We start from the raw sequence: 26,039 nt of genomic DNA, 5'->3' as shown, positions 1-26,039 counted from the left end.
AAATCCCACGCAAAGCCACTGGATAGCAGGCATGGGCCAACTTCGGCCCTCCCATCGTTCCTTACAGCCGGCTCCTCCTTGACAGGCCAGTTGCGCAAGGGCCAGCTGTCCAAATTGGGCAATCCCTAGGAGATGGGAGCCTGACAAGCTGGCATTCCTCCTGAATGACTCTCGGGACACAACACCAAGTTAATCATCAACAAGCGTCAGCCAGAGTCATGGGTTCAAATGATAGGAAAGGAGATTCCTCCTCAACATTAGGAAAGGCTTCCTGGCCGTGAGAAGAGCCGCTCAACAATGGAACTCTCTGCCTCAGAGTCCGGGGGAGGCTCTTTCCTTCTTTGGAGGCTTTTAAGCAGAGGCTGGATGGCCATCTGTTGGGTGGGATTTGATGGCGCTTTTCCTGCCTGAAGGCAGAAGAGGGTTGGACTGGATGTCATTATTATTATTATTATTATTATTATTATTATTATTATTATTATTAAGCAGGGGTTGGATGGCCATCTGTTGGAAAGGCTTTGATTGCGCTTTTCCTGCCTGAAGGCAGAAGGGGGTTAGACTGGATGTCCTCTGGGGGTCCCTTCCAACATCTATGATCCTATGGTTCTATTATTATTACTATTATTATTATTATTATTATTATTATTGCTATTATTATTATTAAACGGGCTGGATGGCCATCTGTCTGAAGGGCTTTGATGGCACTTTTCCTGCCTGAAGGCAGAAGGGGGTTGGGCTGGATGTCCTCTGGGGGTCCCTTCCAACATCTATGATTCTCTGGTTCTAGTCTCTCACCTCTGCCTGCGCGTCTGTCTGGGAAGGCTTGCTCCGTGCAGCTGCAGTTCATACTCCGTGAGCTGTTTCTGCAGGTGATGGCGCTCCTGAGTGGAAATACATACAAAAGGCATGGTTGGTGTCCAGCTACAAAACGTGCACATTTAAATCTGCTTCTTCCCCTCTGCCTTGCAGGGCACACTGTGTTGCATCAGGAAATCAGTCCATGGCAAAGAGAGCGACTCCGGTCCCACCAATTTGATGATCTCAGGGCAACCCAGTCCTTTGGCTTCTCCTGCTTTTGAAATGCATGTTATGACTAGGATTCTATTGTCCCAAAGCAACATCAGGCACTAGGCCACTATTCCATGGAATCCTATTCCACATATATAATAATATATTGTATATATATATATATAATACTGATAATAATGTTGTAATGTAGTACAATATAATACTAATAACAATAAAATATAATAATATTGATTATATATATTATATATTACATGTAATATTACTAATCATATTACAGCATACTGGTATAGTACAATATAGTAATATGTAATGCTAATATTGTGCTATGTTAATAATATAATTTATTGTATGTACATATTGTTTGTAAGCCGCTCCGAGTCCCCTTTGGGGTGAGAAGGGCAGGATATAAATGTCGCAAATAAACACCGTATATACTCGAGTATAAGCGGACCCAAATATAAGCCGAGGCACCTAATTTTACCAAAAAAGACCCTGAGAAAACCTTGACTCAAGCTGAGAGTGGTAATATTTTGAATATTTACATAAAACTTTAATTTAAGATAAAACTGTCCAACTCTGATTAAATCATTATCCTCATCTTCTTCAATGTAAATGTGCTTATGTATCCTTTTAATAATAATAGAGTAATAAATGTAATAATACTAATAAATGCAGTAAAACAATAAATGTAACAATAATATCAGAGTGAAATAATAAATATATTAATAATAATAAAAATAGAGTAAGATAAATGTAATAGAAACAATAATAATAAAGCAAAATAATAAATGCAATAATAATAAATATAGTAAAATAATAAATGTAATAATACCAATAATAATAGAGAAAAATAATAAATGTACCATATATACTCGAGTATAAGCCGACCCAAAACCAAGACCCTCACCCGAGTATAAGCTAAGGAGGGCTTTTTAAGGCCTTAAAAAAATACTGGTGTAAAGAAGACTGACTGGTCGATATTTGAAGAGTACATGAATCTAAATTACAATCCTTGAAGAATAGAAGGAAAATAAAGAATTTCTTATTAATCAAACAGGAGAGAATTAAAAAGAATTAGAACAAAAGAAAAACAGAACAGGAACAGATAGCCATGTACAAATACGTGAGGGGAAGTCCTAGGGAGGAGGGAGGGAGCTTGTTTTCTGCTGCCCTGCAGACTAGGACACAAGGGAACAAGGGCTTCAAACTACAGGAAAGGAAGGAGATTCCACCTGGACATCAGGAAGAACTTCCTCACCGTGAGAAGGGCTGTTCAGCAGTGGAACTCTCTGCCGCGGAGTGTGGAGGCTTTTAAGCAGAGGCTGGATGGCCATCTGTTGGGGGTGCTTTGAATGCGATTTCCTGCTTCTTAGCAGGGGGTTGGACTAGATGGCCCATGTGGTCTCTTCCAACTCTACTATTCTATGATTCTATGATTCTATGATTCTATAATAATAACAAAAGTTGAGAGGAAGTTCAAAAAAAACCTTTTTTTAATACTATTTTTTCTTTTTTTATATATTTTTTCTTTATTCTATCTTTTTAATATTTTATATATATTTTTCTTTCTCCTCCTTTTCTATTTTTCTTAACTTTCCTATAAATATTGTTCCCCCTCTTTCGATGTATAAGTTGTTTGAAATTTTTCAATAAAAATTATTTTTTTAAAAAAAGGGGCTGAAAAACTCGGCTTATACTCGAGTATATACGGTAACTAACACAAAGGACATCTTTCAAAATGCATTTGAAAGATACCAACACATTCTGTGCCACAGATCTGATGTTTTTCAGACCTTCCTTGAGATTTTATGATGATTATCCTCTGTGATACAAGCACCAGGGCGAACATTTCGCATTAATGGGGATCAGAGTGATGTGGAAAGGAAATAATAACAACAATATTTTTATTTATTTCTTGCCTCCCTTTGTGGTTCAAGGCAGGGCACGACGGAGTTTGAAATGCACCCATTAAAACGCACTGATATTAAAATGCATGAAACTAAAGTTAAAACACAGCCTCACGTAGGCACTGACTAATCTCCTCTTCCGCCGGAGAAAATTGCCTCCCTTGCGTTAACAGCCGCAATGAGGGTTGCAATATTAATTAAAGCCCTCGCCCGGCGATCTTGGGATTACAGAACAGGTCTTCAAACAATAAGGAAATCTGAACTGCCCACAGGAGAGCCTTTCTCGGGCAACGCTTCCTGTCAATGAACAGCCGCTCGAGGACGCAACTCGGTCCAACGGATGGAGTGAAAAGGGCCGGGAGCATCCGATCCTCAACCCGGGTTGGAGACAGAGATCATTTCGATGTGGAATGCAAATAGTGTATTGACAGGTCTTGAGGTTATGTTATGGTTTTTAGCTTTGTTTATGTTTTAGTGGATTTTAACTGTGAATTTTAACACTGTTATGTTTAATTTAATGTTTGCACATTTGTATGTTTTAAATTATGTGGTCATATTTTTAATTGTAAGCTGCTTTGAGTCTCCTTCGGGGATCGTAGAATGGGGTATAAATAAACACAATAATAATAATAATAATAATAATAATAATAATAATAATGTAAGAAAATCGCACAGACAGACTACAAACGGAGGCACAACCATGTGGCCCAAATGATTCATTGGAACTTATGCCTCAAGTACCACTTCCCAGCAGCAAAGAACTGGTGGGATCACAAACCTGCAAAAGTATTGGAAAATGAGCACGCAAAGAGACTGTGGGACTTCCGAATCCAGACTGACAAAGTTCTGGAACACAACACACCAGACATCACAGTTGTGGAAAGGAAAAATGTTTGGATCATTGATGTTGCCATCCCAGGTGACAGTTGCATTGATGAAAAACAACAGGAAAAACTCAGCCGCTATCAGGACCTCAAGATTGAACTTCAAAGACTCTGGCAGAAACTCCTGATAGCGGCTGAGTTTTTCCTGTTGTTTTTCATCAATGCGACTGTCACCTGGGATGGCAACATCAATGATCCAAACCTTTTTCTTTTCCACAACTGTGATGTCTGGTGTGTTGTGTTCCAGAACTTTGTCAGTCTGGATTCGGAAGTCCCACAGTATCTTTGCATGCTATCAGGACCTCAAGACCGAACTGCAAAGACTCTGGCAGAAACCAGTGCAGGTGGTCCCAGTGGTGATGGGCACATTGGGTGCCGTGCCAAAAGATCTTAGCTGGCATTTGGAAACAATAGACATTGACAAAATCACCATCTGCCAACTGCAAAAGGCCACCCTGCTGGGATCTGCGCGCATCATCTGAAAATACATCACACAGTCCTAGACACTTGGGAAGTGTTCGATTTGTGGTTTTGTGATATGAAATCCAGCATATCTGTCTTGTTTGCTGTGTCATAATAATAATAATAATAATAATAATAATAATAATAATAATAATAATAATAATACATCACACAGTCCTAGACACTTGGGAAGTGTTCGACTTGTGGTTTTGCGAAACGAAATCCAGCATATCTATCTTGTTTGCTGTGTCATAATAATAATAATAATAATAATACATCACACAGTCCTAGACACTTGGGAAGTGTTCGACTTGTGATTTTGTGAAATGAAATCCAGCATGTCTATCTTGTTTGCTGTGTCATATAATAAAAAAATAATAATAATAGTAATAATAATAATTATAATGCCTACATATGTTGGAAATGAAAACTTTCCACCACTTGTGGTGGACTTGTCTAAAAGCTAAAGAATTCTAGATAAAAATCCATACAGACATGGGAACTATATTAAAGTACAAAATCCTACTAAAACCAGAACTTTTCCTACTGGGATTTTAAAAGAAGAAACCAGAAGATAGGATCCCACAAGAAAATGGGGAGATCTTGGAAAGCGAGCTTGTTTGAATGGGGAGACGTGAGTGGGAGGACAGGTGTCTCCCGCGCAAGGTGTTTCTAGCAGCGATGACCTTCCCGCCGTTCAATAAAATGAGAAAGGCTCATGAAACTGGCAGGACTGGGTTTCACTCGCTGGGAGCAAAGTCCGTGAAGAGGAAGGGCGGAGCCGGGCCGGGCGCGAGGAAAGGCCGGGGGGAATCTGCCACAACTGGTTCAGCAACAGGGCCACCGCTATGAGGAATCCGGGCCGGGCCTCTGTCATGATTGTGCGATTAAGGCTCACGTATTTGAGAAAAAAACCCTCCTTTATGGCATTGCAGAACAGCCTAGATCCTCAGCAGCCTCAGTGAAGGGATCTGGTTGCCCTTTAAGCAGTAGGAAGGAAAGGAGAGCCATTCTTGAGGGGAAAGGCAGAGATAAATAATTAAAGGTTATCTCCTTCTCCTCACAGCTTCTCAGCTGCCCCAAAACACTTGATGGCAAGGTGAGCGTGGATTCCTTGGCCTCTGCCCCAGCCAGCGAAATACAGGGCACCCTTACCTCTTCCATGCGTTGAATGAACCGATCCAGCTCCCCGATTCTTTGGTCTTTCTCTCGCAAACTGGTCTCTGAGAGTTTCATCCTCCTGTTTGCGTCTTCAATTGCTGTAAGCAGTCTGTTGGTTTCAGCCTTCAAAGAAAAAACATGATTAGAATCACAGAACCCTCAAGCTGGAAGGGCCATCCAGTCCGACCCACTTGGACTGCCAGGACCGAGGGCCATCCAGCCCTGCTTCATAATAATAACAATAATACTAATACTAATACTAATACTAATAATAATAATAATAATAATAGAATCCTAGAGTTGGAAGGGACCCCAAGGGCCATTCAGTCCACCCCACTTCTGCCAGGAAAAGGGGCCATCCAATCCCTGCTTAATAATAATAATAATAATAATAATAAGAAGAAGAAGAAGAAGAAGAAGTAGTGTGTACTATGTAACTCCCAAGATATGGTCATTCAGCTTCTAAATAATAATAATAATAATAATAATAATAATAAGTAGTAGTAGTAGTAGTGTGTACTATGTAACTCCCGAGATATGACCATTCAGCTTCTTAATAATAATAATAATAATAATAATAATAGGGTTAGAAGAGACCCCCCAAAGGCCATCCAGTCCACCCCACTTCTGCCAGGAAAAAGGGCCATCCAATCCCTGCATAATAATAATAATAATAATAATAATAATAATAATAATAATAATAATAATAATAGGAAAAAGAAGAAGAAGAAGAAGTAGTGTGTACTATGTAACTCCCGAGATATAGTCATTCAGCTTCTAAATAATAATAATAATAATAATAATAATAATAATAATAATAGGAAAAAGAAGAAGAAGAAGTAGTAGTGTGTACTATGTAACTCCCGAGATATAGTCATTCAGCTTCTAAATAATAATAATAATAATAATAATAATAATAATAATAATAATAATGTTAGAAGAGACCCCCAGAGGCCATCCAGTCCACCTCACTTCTTTCTGCCATTTAGGAAAAGCATCATCAAAGCACCCCTGATAGATGGCCATCCAGCCACTGCTTAAAAATTTCCAAAGAAGGAAGGAGCTTCCACCAGACTTTGAGGCAGAGAGTTCCAGTGTTGAACAGCTCTTCCTATGGTCAGGAAGTTCTCCCTCGTGTTCAGGTGGAATCTCCTTTCCTGTATTTTATGTTTGTTTCTGTATTACTGGCATATTATTGGTATGCCTTCTTATGGCTACACTGCCAGGAGATGGAAATGCTTGCTACAAAAAAGGCTAAACCAGCCTCCCCGCCCCAGTCCCAAAGGAGGCCCAACCCAGAAGGAGCTTCCTGCGTACAATCAGGGTTTCTTTCTCCAGCTGATGCTTCTTCTCTTCCTCCTGGAGCCTTTCCTCGTATTGGCTGTACAGCCTCCTGGTCATCTCTCTCATGACGTCTGCGTTGGCCTCCTGAGAACATTCCACCTGCAGAAAGAATGAAGACGATCAAACTTTATTTCTATACCGGTGTATCTCCTCGAAGGGACTCAGGGCAGTTTCCATCAATAAATATAACATACAGTACATAAACAGTATAAAACACATTATTACACAAAATAAAACCTTTACCCTAAAATAACTACCCATGACAATCACAGCAATAAACTTTTAATAAACTTTTCCCATGCTAGAGCCAATTAGGAAATGATACTTATAACCCAGGAACTAAAATTGTGTTACATAGTGTCACTGCACAATATGAAAGCCTCCATGCACACCCTTCACTTGCAAAATAATTTATTTTATAAACGCAGTGGCTGGGAGAAACTGAGCATCTGTTTAAAGCAAACAAGGGCTACTCCAAGCTTCCCAATACTCCGCTTCCTCCTCTCTGACAAAGTTCCGTTGACAGAACAACAAAAACAAAGCAGGAGGAAATAGGCACCAAAAAGCTGGCTCTTGTTGCCTCATAAACCCATCCCGGCCTCTGTGTCAATCAAGTCATCGTGGCTCCACATTCCACAGAGATTGACACGGGTCCTGTCGCAACCAAGCAGCGTTCTGCAATGAGTCTCAGATCCCTTCCTCATTGTTTTTAATTTGATATTTTAATTCTGTGTTGTGTTTTTTCACCTATTGTGTATATTTTATTATTGGTTTTTGTTTTGTCCTTTGATGTTTTATATTTTATCATTGTTTGTATTTTGATTTTGCTGTGAGCCGCCCCGAGTCCCCTTCGGGGGAGATGGAGGCGGGATATAAATAAACTTATTATTATTATTATTATTATTATTATTATTATTATTATTATTATTATTATTATTCCTTTCCAAGGGAACCTGACGCAATTTCCATGGTTTGGTCTCTGCTCACCTTGAGTTTGAGCAACTCGTTTTCGACCCTGGCCGTCTCCAGCTGCTTCTGCTTTTCCTTCAGCCTTTCCATGGACTCTTCGTGCGTTTGCTTCAGGCTTTTGATCTGGTCGCGGATGAGCGTGTTCTCCAAAGTGACATCGACCAACGTCCTCTGGGAACATAGGATGTGAAATGCAAAATGAGCTCACAACTGACCCCAAACCTTGAAGAGGTAGGAAATAGACTGCGATTTAACCCAGCACCATTTTTAGTTATTTTTCAGTATGGTCCATAAAAGACAGGATTCTCTTCCTACTCAACGCACACCGGGGAACGCAACAAAGGAAGACAAAACGGATGCTAAACAGAAAAGGGCATTCTTGTGCACATGACACTGCCTTGCTTTCGGGGGACCAAAAGCCGTTATGATTTATTATTTTATTGTATTACTAGCTGTGCCCGGCCACGCGTTGCTGTGGCGAAGTATGGTGGTCTGGGAAATAAAGTATTGAGGAATTGGTGGTAGTTAAGGTAAAGGGTAAAGGCCTTCCCCTGACATTAAGTCCATTATAAATGGGTTCTATAGCTGTGTGGAAGGGCCTTGAGTCTACACTGCCGTATAATCCAGTTAAAATCTGATAATCTGTATTTTATAGGCAGTGTGGAAGAGGCCTAAGTGAGGCCTAACTCTGCCTGTCCCCTGGGCTGAGTGGGTTGCAAGGAAACCAAATGGGCGGAGCTTAGCCTTCTAACTGGCAGCAATTGGATAAAAACAATTATTCCTCTCCCTCTAATTAGGACTTTATTTTTCTTTACTTTTTGTTGTATGAACGTAGAGGCATGGATGAGGGGTTGTGCTGCCAAGTTTAGTGTTTCTGGGATGTGTAGTTTTGTTGTTTTGTCCTAGGCCAAAATTTCATTACCCTTTTATATATATAGATGATATACTGGTAGTGATCCTGCCAGTTGTGTAAGCCGCCGTGAGTCCCCTCGGGGAGAAGGGCGGGGTAGAAATATTGTAAATAAATAATAAATAATTGCATCAAGGATAGAAACTGTTACATCCAACTCCTTGGAGCATCACTGAAGATCACAGAATATAGTTATGGTGTAAATCCATCCAGAACTAAGGCAAGAATTATGACGGAACACCAGCCTGGATTTGAATGCCAAAAATAAAGAAACTATCATACTACTACATCTAAATCAAGTAATGCTTGCAAAAAAATTATGGCTTAGTTTCATATAGTGTTGAAGGATTAAATGTTGAACAAAGGCTTTTTAATAAGCTTCTAAAAGTTTTAAACTATGGACATATGTTAGACCGGATCCTTCAGTGAATGCCTGCCATACCAAGTATGACAAATCAATAATAATGGGGTTATTTTCTTCTTTGAGTATACAAGAGAGACATTTCAGCAGATGCTTAATGCAGGCATGGGCCAACTTTGGCCCTCCCTCCAGGTGTTTTGGACTCCAACTCCCACAATTCCTAGCAGCCTACCGGCTGCTAGGAATTGTGGGAGTTGGAGTCCAAAACACCTGGAGGGAGGGCCAAAGTTGGCCCATGCCTGGCTCAATTCAAAGTCCACCGTCCTCCTTTTCTCTCTCACGGCTCCCAATCCTTCCCTCATTGGGACTATGTCCAACCCCTACTTTAAACAAGCAGCACAAGGGATGTTTGCCAACACAATCAAGTATCCACAGCAACAACACTATCAACAATTTACCTGCAACTCGATGGAGGCCGAGGTTAAGGAGCTGTTCATCTCGCTGAAGCTGTCCAGAGCGGCCGAGTGCACTTGTAGGCTGTTTTCCAGAGATCCCTGCTGAGCCCCAGATGCCTGGAAAAGCGGAGACAAGAAGAGTCCCAACAATGTTGTGCATTTTAATATGTATTTTATGGAAATTCGTTTCAATATGTGTATTCTACAGAGTGTTTTTAAACAATTATGTGTTTTGATTATGTGTTTTAGCAATGTTGTAAACCCGCCTCAAGTTGCGAGAAGGGAAATAAATATTATTATTATTATTACTACTACTACTACTACTATTATTATTATGTCTATTTAAAAGTCCTTTTGCAAAGCATACTTACTGCCAGTTCATTCGTAAGCTCTTTGATCTTGCGTTTCATGTCGTCGTACTCGCCGTACATTTTCTTTCTTACTTTTTCCAGAGTCAATCTTACCTGGAAGAAAAATTACTATGTTTAGTATTGCTCCGTAGATTATAATTTTTCACGGAGGAAACACGCTCTGCGAAAGGCAAATAGCTTATTTAGCTACAACAAAATCCAGGTTTGTTCTGTAATCGTTGCATTGAATTAAACATCATGCTGAGGACGATACACACAATCTAAAAGTATTATTATTATTATTATTATTATTATTATTATTATTATTATTATTATTATTACAGCATTTGTACTCCGCCCTTCTCACCCAGTATGGGGACTCAGGGCGGCATACAATATAAAACATATATATAACAGTTACAATAATATTTCATCTCGATTTAAAATTAAATTACATTAAAAACTTCCGATGTAGCCTTAATAGTTGTTATTATGATATTAAGGCAGGAGGGGGGGTCAAGAAGAAGGTATTTTTAAAGTAACTACAGATTATTATTATTATTGTTATTATTATTATTATTATTTAATATATTGTTAATATATATAATATTGATAATAATATTGTAATGTAATACAATATAACACTAATAATAATACAATATAATATTAATTATTAATTATAATAAAATTATTAATATTAATGCCCATTTTCTTATACATCCTTTTCTTAATAAACTGCTGTAGTTAATACTAATAATATTAATATATAATGATATTAATAATATATAATATTAATATTAATAATATTGTATTAATAATATTACAGTATAGTACAATATAGTAACATATAATGCTAATATTGTGCTATGCTAATAATTTAATACATTGTATGTAAATATTATTTGTAAGCCGCTCTGAGTCCCCTTCAGGGTGAGAAGGGTGAGATATAAATGTAATAAATTATAATTAATAATAATAAATATTATTATTATTCACACAAGAAACAGTGTGCGGCAATGCAACTCACGTCTCTTATATACTGCATCTCTTCTCTCAGCTGGTGGGGCGACCACCCGTAAACCACCATTTCTTTGTTGTGGTTGTCATCGGACCTGCGCACCACGCCATACACCACGCCGTGGAGGACGTTTCCCGCACACAAGCCATTGGGAGCATGGCAGAGCTGCTGGGTAAGAATTACAGCGCATGGGATCAATAGAAGGCAAGGTAAATGCAGAAGTACTTTGTTATATATGCTGAACCTCTGTGTGTGTTTATGGGTTGATATCACCCTTGTTTTAATTGATATATTGTATTACTGTTTTATCTGTTTTATATTGTGATTGTATTATGTTGTTTATATTTTGTCCTTGTGTTGTTTGGGCCTCTGCCCCATGTAAGCCGCCCCGAGTCCCCACAGGGAGATGGTGGCGGGGTATAAATAAAGTTTATTATTATTTATTATTATTATTAGGTCAGGTATGTATGTGAAGAGAGGTGATGTCCCTTTGAAACAGCAGTAACAACCAAGTATTGCTCATCGGCCTGAATAGCTGGCTGTGCCTTTCTTCAGTCCCGGCTGCAACTGATTCCTATGCACCAAGGAATGCTTTGAGACTCCCTTTAATGCACCGCATAAGATGGCAAATGAAGAATGACAGCTTCTGTTGTAATCCATACCTACAGGCAGGATGTTACCTAACTGAATTCTGACATGTCACATTGAGTTTAGGGCAGGAGGAAGCAAACCAGCTGGATGTGAATTGGGTGTGGAGACAGAACAAAAAGAAACTTTCCTGGGTTAAATATTTCCTTCATCGGTTTGGTATCGATCCCTCCCCTGTACGATTTTTCACACTTAAAGAACAATTGCAACCCCATAGTGAGAGGTTCTGGCACCACATCCTTCTGTCATGATTTGGCATTATGAGCTTCCACAAAAGGAGATGGCAAAGTTCACAAAGAAGCCAAAATCCTGTGTTTTCCAAGGTCTGGCAGACTGCCATTTATAAAAACAACAAAGGCTTGGGAGTAAACTTTTACTGAGCTGAGGAGTGACATACATCGAGGTGTACCATGCAGTGCTTGTGAACCTGGCCTTCTCTAATCCTCGAAGAGGAAGCTCCACCGGCCCTGATACAGATCCCTGAGGAAACTCCATTGTTGACTTCCTTCCACTCTGAAGCGGTCTATTGATTCCTGCAAAGCCCTGCTTCCTGTTTTTAACCAGTTGCTGATGCTGTTCTCGGGGACATGGGAGTGGGGTGTGGGCAGGCTTCCAGGAAGATAATGAATATTATTATTATTATTATTATTATTATTATTAATAATAATAATAATAATAATAATAATAATAAAGACGGGATGAGGCGCATGCAGCAACCATCCATCTGCACTTGTCCATTTCCAGCACCACGTTGCTCCTCCTTGTCTGGAGGCACAGGAGGGGAAGCGCCACACGCAGAATTAATATTTTATCCATTATAAACACACATATAAGCCAACCCAATTCCCACCCACGAAGAGCCATGATGCACCACAAAGAGTCTTCATACTCATACAGTGTTCCGTCACTACTTCGCGGTTCACTTTTTGCAGTCTTTCAATAAGCTCTAAAAGAATATTATAAATCATAAAAAATTACAATTTACAGCCTAAGGAAGGGAAGAAGGAGAAGCCAAAGAGAGAGAAAAGGAGCCCAAGCGGCAACGGGAGGAGAAGGAGGCGATTTATTAACATACGATTGGTTGATTAATAATAATAATAATAATTTATTTTTCTATCCCGCCACCATCTCCCCGAAGGGACTCGGGGCGGCTAACATGGGGCAATGCCCAAAACATAACAGAATAAAGCAATTACAATGAGTGTCAAAACAAAATAGTGTATAACTAAAATAATGTATAAATATTTAAAAATATATAGTGCCCCAACTTTGTGAATTTTCACTTATTATGGGTGGTCCTGGAACCTAACCCCAGCGATAAGTGAGGGATCACTGCATATACATATCCCTCCGGTCTCTCACGTTAATGCCCAGAAACCAACGTCTGCGTATTCTGTGGAGCACAATCTATTTTCAGCTGCCAAACCAGGCATGGGCCGACTTGGGCCCTCCCTGCCTGCTCGAAGCCAATGTCTGACCTTGGCAAGTCAACCACTCTTTCTGGATTTGTTGCTCTGTGAGCCCATGGGCTGAGCAAGGCGACCTGCGGTGGTATCTCAGGAGATGCACCTTCAATGGGGCTGAAACACCATGTGCCCATAGCCATTGGGCAGAATGAGCCAGCTGCGTCCGTTGACACCTCCAAAGCATGGGGCCCAGCCCCTCTGCATAGCACACCTGGGCCCCCAGCAGGCCATAGCTAATGCCACATGACCATCCAAAAGCGTGGTTGTGGGTGTAAGGCGATGACAATGGAGTGTGATGGAGCTCTCATACCTTGGCGCTGCCTCGCCTCCTGCCCACCTTCTTTCTCTACCAAGGGAAGTGTCTCTCTCACGAGCACCAGGGAGCAAGCCCCAAGGTACAGCCGAGGCCGTGGGGATCCTTTCCTTCGCTTGTCCTTTATTTTCTGCACTTTCGGTCTGTCTCTGAACTTTGTGGGAGAGCATCCCAGGTGACCTTGGGCAAGTCGCATTCTCTCTGCCTTAGATTAAGACAAAGGCAATCCCTGTCTGAACAAGAAAACACCCTGTGACCGGTTCACCTGAAGCGAACAACGAAGTAGATTGGGCCTCGAGGGCAGAAAAGAGCAGCTGCAAGGAGAACAGGTTTAAGTCAGGGAAACAGCACAAGGTGAGCTCTCTCACCCAGCGGTGCCAAGAGGTGCCGACTGGAGACTTCTGCCGCAGAAGTAATACAGGCAAAGGTCATGGGAATCAAAACACAATTATGTATTGCGGTGTGCCTTGATACATGGATTTTAATGTATGTGTTTCATGTTAATATGTGTTGTACCCCACCTCGGCCCATTAGGAGAAGTGGGTAACAAATAAAATGTATTATTATTATTAGGGAATCAGAGGTCTCAAGGGACTGAAAGCACCATCAGCAGCAGAAGATGCAGACCTATTATTATTATTATTATTATTATTATTATTATTATTATTATTATGGAGTCAGTCTCAAGTGACTGAAAGCACCATCAGCAGCAGAAGACGCAGGCCTATTATTATTACTATTATTATTATTATTTATTACAGAGTCAGAGTCTCAAGTGACTGTTATTATTATTATGGAGTCAGAGTCTCAAGTGACTGAAAGCTCCATCAGCAGCAGAAGACTTCCCGTGAAGGGAAGTCATAGGGAAGAGGGAGCAAGATTGTTTTCTGCTGCCCTGCAGACTAGGACACGGAACAATGGCTTCAAACTACAGGAAAGGAGATTCCACCTGAACATCAGGAAGAACTTCCTCACTGTGAGGGCTGTTCGACAGTGGAACTCTCTGCCCCGGGCTGTGGTGGAGGCTCCTTCCTTGGAGGCTTTTAAGCAGAGGCTGGATGGCCATCTGTCGGGGGTGCTTTGAATGCGATTTCCTGCTTCTTAGCGGGGGGTTGGACTAGATGGCCCATGTGGTCTCTTCCAACTCTACTATTCTATGATTCTATGATTCTATGATTCTATGACACAGGCCTATTATTATTATTATTATTATCACTATTATTCCTCTTTTTCACCAAAGTGGTTCAAAGTGTAAAAAGCAATACAATTAAAAGCAGAACTAGACTGAAAAGGATGAATGAAATGGTAGGGATGCATCTTTCAAAAGACCAAATCCAATTGCAGAACCAAGAAAGATTTCTTGGGCATTTATTCAATAATTTGTATTTATTTCCTGCTTCTCATTTCGGCTAAGGCAGCACACAACATGGTCAAATATTTTCTCATGTTTTGAAAGCTTTGCTTAGTTTACACTTCTTTTGCTAGTTGTTTGAAACATGGCAGACAGAAAACATCACAAAGAAGCCTATAGTGTGGTTATGGGATGTCGGGTCCGAAACCCCTCCAGAACTCACCTTCTTGGCCTTTTCAGCCTTGTTTTTGTCGTCCTGGGAAGGGGAGCCTTCTTCCGGGGGGAGCGTCAAGCGCAGCCGACAAACACTTGTCTATAAGAAAGAGAAAGTTCTGCTTTCAGGACACATGCCTTCCATTGTGAACGGGGCAAAACGTTTCTTTCTAGCAAAGACTTCCTCTCATTCAAAGCAGGACAGAAAGGGAAGTCAAGGGCAAGCTTTGTGTCAGAAATGATTAAATGCTGCTGAAAGGCCACAGAAAGGGGCAAGGAGAGGATTAATGAATTAATTTATGACATTTATATCCCGCTCTTCTCACCCCGAAGGGGACTCAGGGCAGCTTACAAGTTATAGGTACATACAATATATTATATTATTAGCATAGCACAATATAAGCATTATATATTACTATATTGTAGGTTCCAATGAATCATTTGGGCCACATAGTTGTGCCTCTGTTTGTAGTCTGTCTGTGCAATTTTCTTACAGCAGCTGAGGAGATGATCCATGGTTTCGTCGGTTTCCTTGCACAGTCTGCATTTTGGGTCATCAGCTGATTTTTCGATCTTGGCCTGAATTGCCTTTTGTCCTGATGTCTTGCTCCTGGGCTGCAAGGATCAGGCCTTCTGTCTCCTTCTTCAGGGTCCCATTCGTGAGCCAGAGCCAGGTCTTCTCCTTATCAGCTTTTCCTTCAATTTTGTCAAGGAACTTCCCATGCAATGTTTTGTTGTGCCAGCTGTCAGCTCTAGTTTGTAGTGCGGCTTTCTTGTACTGGTTTTTTGTCTGCTGTGCTTTGAGGAGTTTCTGATGTTTGACTTCAATCAAAGCAGGTTCTTCACTTTGCTTTACATATTCCGCCAGGGCATGTTCTTCTTCTTTGACTGCTTGTTTTACTTGCAAGAGTCCTTGCAAGTAACATTATTATTATTGGGCATTTGGGGCTCCCAAAGGGGGAATCACAAGCCTCCCAATGGCCAAGACGAAGGCCTCTTGGAGAAGCCGGCTTCCTCAGGTGATCTCATGCTTCTGTCCCCTGGAGCATGCAAGGAATGCGTCCCGCTTGATAAGGGCCTGCCTTGTCCAACTGGTGGAAAAACACAATGGAAAGGAAGGAGAGCCCTGCTCTGGATCTGACCGCCCTGCAATGCAGCTTCAGAGGAGCTGTCCAGATCCTAATCTTAGTTACGAGGCATTTCCAAAATAATTTACACACATTTAGCTAAGGGTTTAAAGGTATACCCTATATACTTGAGTATAAGCCAACCAGAATATACGTAATTGCGAAGATATAATAATAATAACAACTTAATTTATTTATTACAGTACTTGTATCCCGCCCTTCTCACCCAATAGGAGACTCAGGGCGGCTAACATGGGGCCAAGCCCAAATTTCCACGGTAAACAAAATTAAAAATACATTCACAATAAAAACATCATTGACATTTAGCATTACACAGATCAAACCAACACATTGACAGCAATATAATGGTGAATAAAACCGCCGAATAAGAACAAGATAACAAAAAAGGCTGGGCAGTGGAGCAAAGTGCATGAATTAAAATCTAATGAGGTAGATAGAAGTACAGTAGAGTCTCGCTTATCCAACCTCCGTTTATCCAACATTCTGTATTATCCAACGCAGTCGGCCTTTTAGTAGTCAATGCTAAATTCATAAATACAGTAATTACTACATAATGTTATCGTATATTGGACTGCTTTTTCTGACCATTTGTTGTAAAACATTGTGTTTTGGTGCTTAATTTGTAAAATCATATTGTAATTTAACATTTAATAGGCTTTTCCTTAATCCTTATTATCCAACATTTTCACTTATCCAACGTTCTGCCAGCCCATTGCTCCCTACTTCAGTTTCCACTTTAGGCTTCTTAGGTGCTCTTTTCTAAAATAACCTTCCTAGGAAGGAATCCAAAGCAAACGCCACCCAAAAAACCACAGGCTCCTCGTAAATATGAGTCAAGACCCGTGATGCTGACGAGAGGACGACAAAAATGCTCTCGAGAAGCAAGTGCCCAGGCCAGTTTATCCTCCGCGGTTTCCAGGACCGGCTCAAGGGATAGAAGGCTCTCCTAAGCCAGAAACTACTATTTTAATAAACACAGAAAAGAGAGATAAATGTCCAACTACTGCTAAATTAAATACTGTGGCATTCACGTTGAGTTGTTGAGTTGCTTTGTTTCTTTCGTTACTGGGGACGAATCATAGAATCCCAGAATTGGAAGAGACTCCAAAGGACATCCAGCCCAACCCCTTTTTCTGCCAGACAGGAAAATCACAATCAAAGCCCTCCAGACAGATGGCCACCCAGCCTCTGATGAATAATAATAGAATCTCAGAATTGGAAGAGACTCCAAAGGACATCCAGTCCAACCCCATTTTTTCTGCCAAACAGGAAAAGCACAATCAAAGCCTTCCAGACAGATGGCCATCCAGCCTCTGACTAATAATAATAATAATAATAATAATAATAATAGACTCTCAGAATTGGAAGAGACTCCAAAGGACATCCAGCCCAACCCCATTTTTTCTGCCAGACAGGAAAATCACAATCAAAGCCCTCCAGACAGATGGCCATCCAGCCTCTGATTAATAATAATAATAATAATAATAATAATAATAATAATAATAGACTCTCAGAATTGGAAGAGACTCCAAAGGACATCCAGCCCAACCCCATTTTTTCTGCCAGACAGGAAAATCACAATCAAAGCCCTCCAGACAGATGGCCATCCAGCCTCTGATTAATAATAATAATAATCATATTTAAGAATTGGAAGAGACTCCAAAGGACATCCAGTCTAACCCCCTTCTGCCTTGATGCAGGAAAAGCACAATCAAAGCCCCTCCAACAGACGACCGTCCCGCCTCTGTTTCAATGCCTCCAAGGAAGGAGCTTCCACTGGACTCCGAGGCGGAGAGTTCCACTGCTGAACAGTTCTTATTCCTTCCTAATGTTGAAGAGGAATCTCCTTTCCTGGGATTTGAACCCATGGCTCCACTGAGTCCCGAGTCCAAGGCAGAAGAAAACCTCAAAAAAGAGCCGGAATATCAGAAAGAAACCAGAATACTTTCTCCCAAATATCACTGACATCAAACTAGACAAAAACCAAGAGAAATTGTTATTTTATTTAACCACAGCCGCTAGAAATACGATAACCAAAAATGGAGACAAAGAGAGATACCAGATACATATGAATGAACTACTAAAGTATGCGAGATTAGGCAAATGGACATTTTGACAGAAAAAAAAATTAGGACATAAAATAACAGATTGGTCAAGAGTCAAAGACTTCCTAGAGAAACAAAGAACACTATTAATTATAGAATCAATACAAGAAGGCAGAAAGATAATGATACTTATAAACATAAAAGACAGAAGGCGGAAACTATATAAGATGGATATGAAACATGTCTGAAAGGGATTAATTGGAAGACAAACACTTTAAAATATTTTTTTCTATTTTTTTTAAATTTTCTCGCTCCTTAATTTTTTTCTCTTTCCCCCCTCCTTTCCTATCACCACCATTGTTCTCACTCTTTTTTATGCCTAGAAACACTCAATAAAAACATTTGTAAAAAGGGGCCTGAGGGGCAAAACCACACAACAAAATGGCGCCGGCCTTATCCGCAGCGTGCCCTTCCCGCCTTTTTGTGCCCGAGGGGAGGGGGCGGGAGGGGGAAAACAACAACAACTCCCTTCTGCGCAGGCGCAGGAGGGGGAAGCCTGGTCTCTGCGCAGGCGCACTACCCCCAGTCCCTTTTCTGAGGGGAAAAAGCCTTCCTTCAGGCGACGAGGGCGGTTGGCTTCTCTGTCCTGTCTCTCTTTCGAGGTGAAGAGCGAATTCCCTCCTCATAATAATTATAAGAATAAGAATAGGAATAAGAAGAGTTGGAATAAGAATGGTAAGGATGCGCGGAGGGGAAGGCGGCGTGAGGGGGCGCGGCCTGCCTGCCTTCCTTCCCTCCTTGGTGGTGGGCTCACCTTCTTGGCCGTGCCTCCTCCCGCCTCTCCGTCGGGGGGCTTCCTGGGCTTCGTGGTGGTGAGCGTGGCGAGGCTGAGGCCCGAGCTGTAGCGCTGCATCCTGCCCTTTGCAGAGAACCGGCCCTAATTCACCACCGCCACCGCCTCCGCCTCCGCCTCAGGCCCAGCGAGGACTAGCAGCAGCAGCAGCAGCCTCCGCCTCTGCTCTGGACGGCCAGGGAGGAAGGAAGGAAGGAAGCGAGCGAGCGAGCGAGGAGGGAGGCGGCCAGGCGGACACGCCTTCCTTCCATCCACGGAGAAGAGGAGCCAGGACAGGCCCCGAGTTACAAACCTCCCACTGTGCTCTCGAAGGAAGGCTTTCCTGGCCTGGGTTGTTGTGCAGGCCCCCCACCTAAACGAAAATCGCACTTTATTCTGCTCCTCTGTTGGAAATAACTTGATTTCCTACCCCACTCCCTAGGGCTTGGAGCGGCTTACAAGAACCGGCTAAAATCAACAATTTTAAAAAAAATCTTAAAAACATCCTAAAAGCACCTTTTAAAACATCAACAACAGAACTCAAAAGCCTGTCGAAACTTTGTCCATCCACACTCCCTAATAATAATAGTAATAATATTATTAACTCTGGCAGAAACCAGTACAGGTGGTCTCGCTGGTGATCGGCACATTGGGTGCCGTGCCAAAAGATCTCAGCCGGCATGTGGAAACAATAAGGTAAAGGTAAAGGTTCCCCTGACGTTAAGTCCAGTCATGTCTGACTCTGGGGGTTGGTGCTCATCTCCATTTCTAAGCCGAAGAGCCGGCATTGTCCGTAGACACCTCCAAGGTCATGTGGCCACTGGCATGACTGCATGGAACGCCGTTACCTTCCCACCGGAGAGTACCTATTGATCTACTCACATTTGCATGTTTTCGAACTGCTAGGTTGGCAAAAGCTGGAGCTAACAGCGGGCGCTCACTCCGCTCCCAGGATTTGAACCTGGGATCTTTCGGTCTGCAAGTTCAGCAGCTCAGTGCTTTAACCCTCTGTGCCACCGGGAGCTCCTTCACGTGAACGATACCCATCTGTATTTATTTATTTTCCCAGGATTTCCCCAGTACTTGGATGGAAAAACAATTTGCAACTTAAGTGATACAATTGGAAACATACAAAAGGTAAATATTAGACTAGAATTAAACTTGCTACAATTACAAATTTGATACAGTGAAAATGTATTTTTTTAAAGCTGTTATTTGTTTTTTGAAGCAATTCTTTTTGCAACAACAACTTTAGCTGAGACCCTGAGGAAAAAAAGGACTGTTTCAGCCAGGCAGTAGAGTTCATGTATTTTTTACTTATTTCTTCTTTGTTACGTTAGGGATTTTTAAAATCCTGTGAAAGCTTTATGTGTCCAGAACAATACAGATCCAATTAAATTATTTCTCTAAATGTTGATGAATGTGTAACAATCGTTATTCCCAAGTGGAAGCCCCGAACAGGACTGCACGGCTCTGCCTTTCCCTCTTCCCTGTGCCCTAAAAGCCTACTTCAGATGATTTCTAGCTCTATAGGGCAAGACTTTAGGGCCCAATTCTCATTGAGGCAGTGGAATCCAATTTACAATACCTGCACCCTGACCCAAGACACTAAGACAAGCCTTAATGTGCCTGGTCAGCATAAGAGAAATTGCTGATATCTAGCTTGAAAATCTGTTGAATGGTAAATGGTGTGCCAAAAAATGAATGTGTAAGAATTACAGGATTAAGTGGGGAAAATGACCATACCTTCAAATAGCTATCAGCTGATGGTTCTTCACTTTATTAATGAACCTTTTAGGAAGTGAGCCTGCTGACATCCAATATTAAGTAGGTGATCAATTTCGGCATTAGATATGTGGTTAAAAACATTCCAGATAATAGCTCTTCCTTTCATTCTCCCATCCATCATTGATTAACTTTTAAAAATCTGAGATTTTACTGGGAGAGATTTGTGTAACTCACCTATATTACTTGGCTATAATAATGCTTCATTGCTGTGATAAAATAACCCCATTACCCCCTGTTTTAACTTCTGAATAATTTCAGTCTATTGCTCTTATTACACCTCTTTTTTGTTGGCTATACATAATAAAATAAAAGTTACTAAGTTTTCAAATTGGGAAGAAAATAGTTAGCATGGACTTATTAGTAAATTACCCTAATTTCCTTTCTTCAAAAATATCTTGCATTTACTTGTATGATTTTGCTCTTTTAGGGAACTGCATTTCTATTTATGCTATATCTAAATAATTATTTTCATCAGCAGGGAGTCATAACATGAAATACTGAAGAATTACCTACAGCAGATCTGTGAGTATTTTATAGATTAATTTCATTGCACTAGCAGAGAATATAATCTATTGACTATTTTCAGAGCATCAAGTAGAATTTCCATTGGTGTGTCATAGTTAAAATAGATGTTGTAAACTTAATTAATTGTGATTTCTGAAGCAAATGATTGCTTGGTTTATTTGCAAGAGCTTGCCTTCTGCAACATCCTGGCCCTTCCCCCAAATCTGACAATTGTGACTAAGTACTGACAACTGTTCCGTATTTACAATGGCTACTGAGTCACATGTGTGACACAAATGTCACAGTCAGAACTCACAAACACAAACCTACGTTCAGCTAGATGAGAAGGAGAAGGTCCATTGTCCTGATGGTCAGAGCACAGGTGATGGTATTTCTGTCAAGGCAAGGATATGATAGTAACTCTTCCAGGAGTGGATTTTCTTTCTGAGGGATAGATTTCTCTCACTCTGTTGTCTCACCCTCTTCTTAACTAGAAGTTGTTTGTAAGCTGATATAGAATACTGGTCATAGAGGATTACCAAAAGTGAGCACACAATCACTGTTAAGAATTGCCCATGCTGCAGGAGCAGTGACTAAAGATTTCCATCACTAAATGAGAAAACTTGCCATTTTTCTTTTTTTTAAAAGTTTTTACAAGGCTGAGGCTATACATATCTCTATATGAGGTGACTTATAAAGATTTGGGACCACCACCTGACTATAGACGTAAAACTATGGGAAGATGTTTAAAGCAGAAGCCATCATGACACACAGCAGAATCCTGGTCAACATTACATACTTCGATACTTTTTTCCTGCAAGGAAAGGTTTCCCATGAACTATGCTTTGGGCTGATGAGATAACAGTTTTACATCTCTCATGTTCTTTTCGTTATTTTGGTAGATACACAATTATGTTTATGTAGCTCTGATGTCACATCTCTAAAATACAGTATAAGGAAAATGCCCAGGCAGCTGTATTGACAGAGGTTTGGCACTAAGCCCTATTCCTGTCTTAGATCCACAAACAGAGGCACAATGGAGGTATCAGGAGGCCAGCAGCACCTAATCCTCCTTTTGATAATGAACTGGCAGCCTTTAAGATTATAATTGCAAGCCAGCCTCATAAAACCATAAAGCTGGAAGCAGTCAGATCCACAGCTCCACATCTTCCACCTTAAGGCAAGAGTATTCATATTTAATCTATGCAAAGCAGACAGAAATTAGGCACCTCATATTAAGATGCTTCCAAAACCAATGACAACATATAGAGGTGAGCCAAGTTGTATGATAGACACCTACACCAAACTTGGATGTAACTCAAATGTAACTGAGTAGGCTTTAAATGGGGGAAAACCCACCTACTGAGTCTTGAAAGGAAAAAAAAAGGAAAAGAAGTGCAAATTGGACTATATCACTATATCACTGATTTTTAAGATAGTCTTTAATTCTATGCTGGCACAAATTCAGAGACCTTTCCTGAAAGAAAGACTCATACGGAAAGAGATGGCTAAAACATAAGCGAGTGCTAAGTGTACAATACAGGAAGAACAGCCACACAGCATTATTGCTTGGATTTACTCTTACAACACAATTGAGTAATTAAGTCATTTGGAAAAAAAAACCAGAAAATGCTTCAACCTACATTCCAGTTGCAATGCTTGCAGCAAAACAAAGTGGATGCCAACTGTGTGTGATTTGCTTTTGTATCAAATCCAGAATGAGGTGACCAATTGCTTTCCTCTTAAGGAATTAGAGGAAATTGCAGAAATATAAGAGATACAGGCCTGTCTGGTATTGCAGAACATACTACAGTGTGCTTTGGAGAGAATACAGTGAAACATCCAGTTTCAACATTTAATTATCTTATCAGTCAAAAAGACTGGATTGAGAACGTGAAGGGTCTGTTCTATGTGAAACAAAATGTGTGAGAATAAACTACAGTTTCTTTTTCTGACCGATTGGGAGTTAACCTCTGGTCCTTGAATGATTGAGCACATCAGGTGATTTGTCCTGCTGAAATTAGGAACTCTTTGCTCTTTACAGATTTCATTCAGATTATTTTCTCAGCATTTTCCTTACTCACTCACACTGGAACTTTCAAAGTTTGCAACAAATGAGCTCAAAACTCAAGCATGATCATTTAAATACACACCGGCAATTTTACCGGGTCATTTTGCAGTGTTGTAGAGGAAATGTGTTCATTTGGTTTTGTGCGTTTAGTTTTCTGCACATCTAAAGATGATATACCAATTTAACTCTTAAACCAAGTATGTGCAATTCTGGTAATACGCAAACTGCTCAGTTCAGAAATAAAGTAACTGGAATCAATAAAAATTAATGGAGTTGCCATTAAACTCAAACTCCATCAAGCCAAGTGTTCCATTTTTATCACCGACTTCCCAGATCCCCCTTGGGAGTCCGCATGCAAGACAGTGTGCTGATAGACCTTTTGTATTGTTCATCCCAACACCTGGCAGGAGTTACCTAAAGATATACTGCCAGTGTTCATAAAGATATCACTTGGCTATCATGGCTAAAGTGCTGTTGACAGACCTTTGCTGTTGTTAACTGCCGCCAGGTCAACTTTGACTTATGACAACACTATGAACAAAGACCTCCAAGTCATCCCATTATCAGACTCAGGGAAGGCTTCCTCGATGGAGCCTATCCATCTTGAAGGTGACCTTCCTCTTTTCAGACTGCCTTCTACTAGTGACCTTCCCCTTTTTGTACTGCTTTCTACCTTACTAATCCTTGTTGTCTTTTCTATAGAGCCACATCTTCTTATGGTATGCCCAACATTGTTATTCATGTAGGAGGGATAATTTTTGTAATTGCATGATGCAGTGCCTGCCTATTAATAATATATTTTCTGCTGAAGTCATAGATTACACAATCTGAATGCTTTGGATATATTCTGTGGTCTTTTTTAGCTGAATCTTTATTCTCATGTATTTTCAAAGCATCATTTATCCACCTCATACTATATCTGTTAGCAACTTATATTTTCCCCTCAGATAAACTGTTTAATCTTTTCATCAGTGTAAATGCACTGTTCTCATTCTCACAGGTAGGTCTATATTAGAAGCTCCTTATTCATACACTGGTAGATTGCTAAATCAAAAGCAATGACCTAACCAGTTTAACCAGATTTTAAAATACATACATATCTGAGACACTCTTAAGGTCCAGATAAACTCAGGGCTAAAGTTCTATAAATCTAAAGCTGCACTTATAAGGAAGCAGAAATAATAAATTGGCTCCATTATTTTAAAAGAAATATGTTAGACCAAGTTGTACATTACATATTTTTCCTTTCCTAATCATAGTGGATTGATACCTGCTTTTTGTTCTCAAAGTAACTCTTTTGTGCATATCTCTGTGTAGACATAGGAAACCTCTGGAAGCTGCCTGATTTAGTATTTGCCTTTCAAGGTGGTTGCGCATACTTGTGTGCTGTGTATATGCTTTTCAAAATCTCAATCCAGTTGTGTACTAATCCATTGATATTTGCCTGTATGATCCCTAAAATTGTTGGATTTAACAATAACAGGCAACATGAAAAGTAGTTCTGGGGAAGAGGAGTGGAGAGGAGAGCTGATGAGGCATGGAAAACAGGATACTGGACTAGATTACAATCAGTTTGTTCTGTTCCATCATGGTTATTCCAGTACTCCTACTCTATAGAAAAATATTTACCATGGGACTAATATAGAAACATGTCCCAATCCTGTCCCCTGGGAGTTCGGTGTCAAAACTACAGTTGACATACAGTTGATGATATTACATATATTTATTTCTCCACATGCTATACCCTGAGAGGAAATTGATTAGAATAAACAATGAGCACCACATAGAGACAGGAAACACCCATGAATTCCCTGTCTGCCCTGCCTCTTCATGTTCTTGGTGTGCTAATTGGGTACTCCTAGATACCTTAGCCATTACGTGAATCATCTGAAACAAAATAAGACATACACATACATCAGAGAGTTGGAAGAGACCAAAAGGGTCAGTCCACTGAACCCCCTTCCACGCAGGTATGCACAATTGCAGCACTCTTAAAAATGCCCACCTAGCTTCTGCTTAAAGACCTAATATGGAGAATCAAACACCTTTGCCAGCAGTCTATTCCTTTGTCTTAGGGAGCAGAATATGTTCAATTGCTCCCTAAGACATTTAAGCTTGTCGATATCCTTCTGTAGTACCCTGAATTGGACACAGTCTTCCAGTGAGATCTCACCAAAGCAGAATAGAGTTGGATTATTATTTCCCTTGATTACTTGTTTTGATGCGGGCCTGAATTGCATTGAATTTCCAATTCAGTTAAATAATTTGTCGAATTAAAAAGATAGCTTCCTGTTCTCTTATATTTAGTTGTCCTAATAAAGCTATTGTGCCCTTGTTCTAGTTTAGATTTTGATAAGAGACCAATGCTTTTTGGTCTGCTTTGAAGATTAACGGGACCTGCTACCACCTGGTGGACAAAAATGTAAAATTGCCATTACAGGCAATTCCCAAGTTACAAACAAGATAGGCTCTGTAGGTTTGTTCTTAAGTTTGTTTGTGTGTCAGAACAGGTAAATTTTTTAAGTGTGACACCAGCCATATATATATATAAGCTTTGCAGAGCATAGGGAAGGATTAATACTCTTGTATTGTTTGTTTTGCTGTCTGTGAGATTGGATTTTGAAAAAGTAGGCTTGTTGTGGAAACAAGGACTGATGATAAAATTTCAGCGGAGACACTTTTTTTTTGCCACGCTAAGTCTTTCAGGAATGAATTTCCCTTCCTAGGGGTAGATTTCTCTCATTTCCTGTTGTCTCAGTCCTTTCCTAACTATGAGTCATTTGTAAGTCGGATGTTTGTAATTCAGAGAC

At 40.5% G+C, this 26,039-nt stretch overlaps 1 protein-coding gene and 1 long non-coding RNA gene across 2 annotated transcripts in view; one reads left to right on the top strand and one right to left on the bottom strand.

The window, feature by feature from the left end:
• Positions 1-19,071, bottom strand: part of myzap (myocardial zonula adherens protein) — a 38,765-nt gene extending 19,694 nt beyond the window's left edge. The window contains exons 1-9 of the mRNA XM_062963423.1: positions 18,849-19,071; positions 14,852-14,941; positions 10,860-11,018; positions 9,854-9,946; positions 9,486-9,599; positions 7,775-7,927; positions 6,761-6,886; positions 5,438-5,566; positions 796-881 (exon numbers count right to left, since the gene is read on the bottom strand). Coding sequence (XP_062819493.1) covers positions 796-881; positions 5,438-5,566; positions 6,761-6,886; positions 7,775-7,927; positions 9,486-9,599; positions 9,854-9,946; positions 10,860-11,018; positions 14,852-14,941; positions 18,849-18,947 — 1,049 coding nt within the window. The 5' untranslated portion in view covers positions 18,948-19,071. The remainder of the gene's footprint in view (positions 1-795; positions 882-5,437; positions 5,567-6,760; positions 6,887-7,774; positions 7,928-9,485; positions 9,600-9,853; positions 9,947-10,859; positions 11,019-14,851; positions 14,942-18,848) is intronic.
• LOC100556609 (uncharacterized) overlaps positions 18,605-26,039 on the top strand; it is a 44,362-nt gene continuing 36,927 nt past the window's right edge. Inside the window, exons 1-3 of the long non-coding RNA XR_507551.3 lie at positions 18,605-18,769; positions 19,936-20,003; positions 21,130-21,176. This is a non-coding gene — a long non-coding RNA (uncharacterized LOC100556609). The remainder of the gene's footprint in view (positions 18,770-19,935; positions 20,004-21,129; positions 21,177-26,039) is intronic.

The sequence above is a fragment of the Anolis carolinensis genome, unplaced genomic scaffold, assembly GCF_035594765.1.
Source record: "Anolis carolinensis isolate JA03-04 unplaced genomic scaffold, rAnoCar3.1.pri scaffold_11, whole genome shotgun sequence".
NCBI lineage: Eukaryota > Metazoa > Chordata > Lepidosauria > Squamata > Dactyloidae > Anolis > Anolis carolinensis.
The sequence above is the reverse complement of the archived record's forward strand: the minus strand, read 5'-3'. Positions and strand labels throughout refer to the sequence as shown.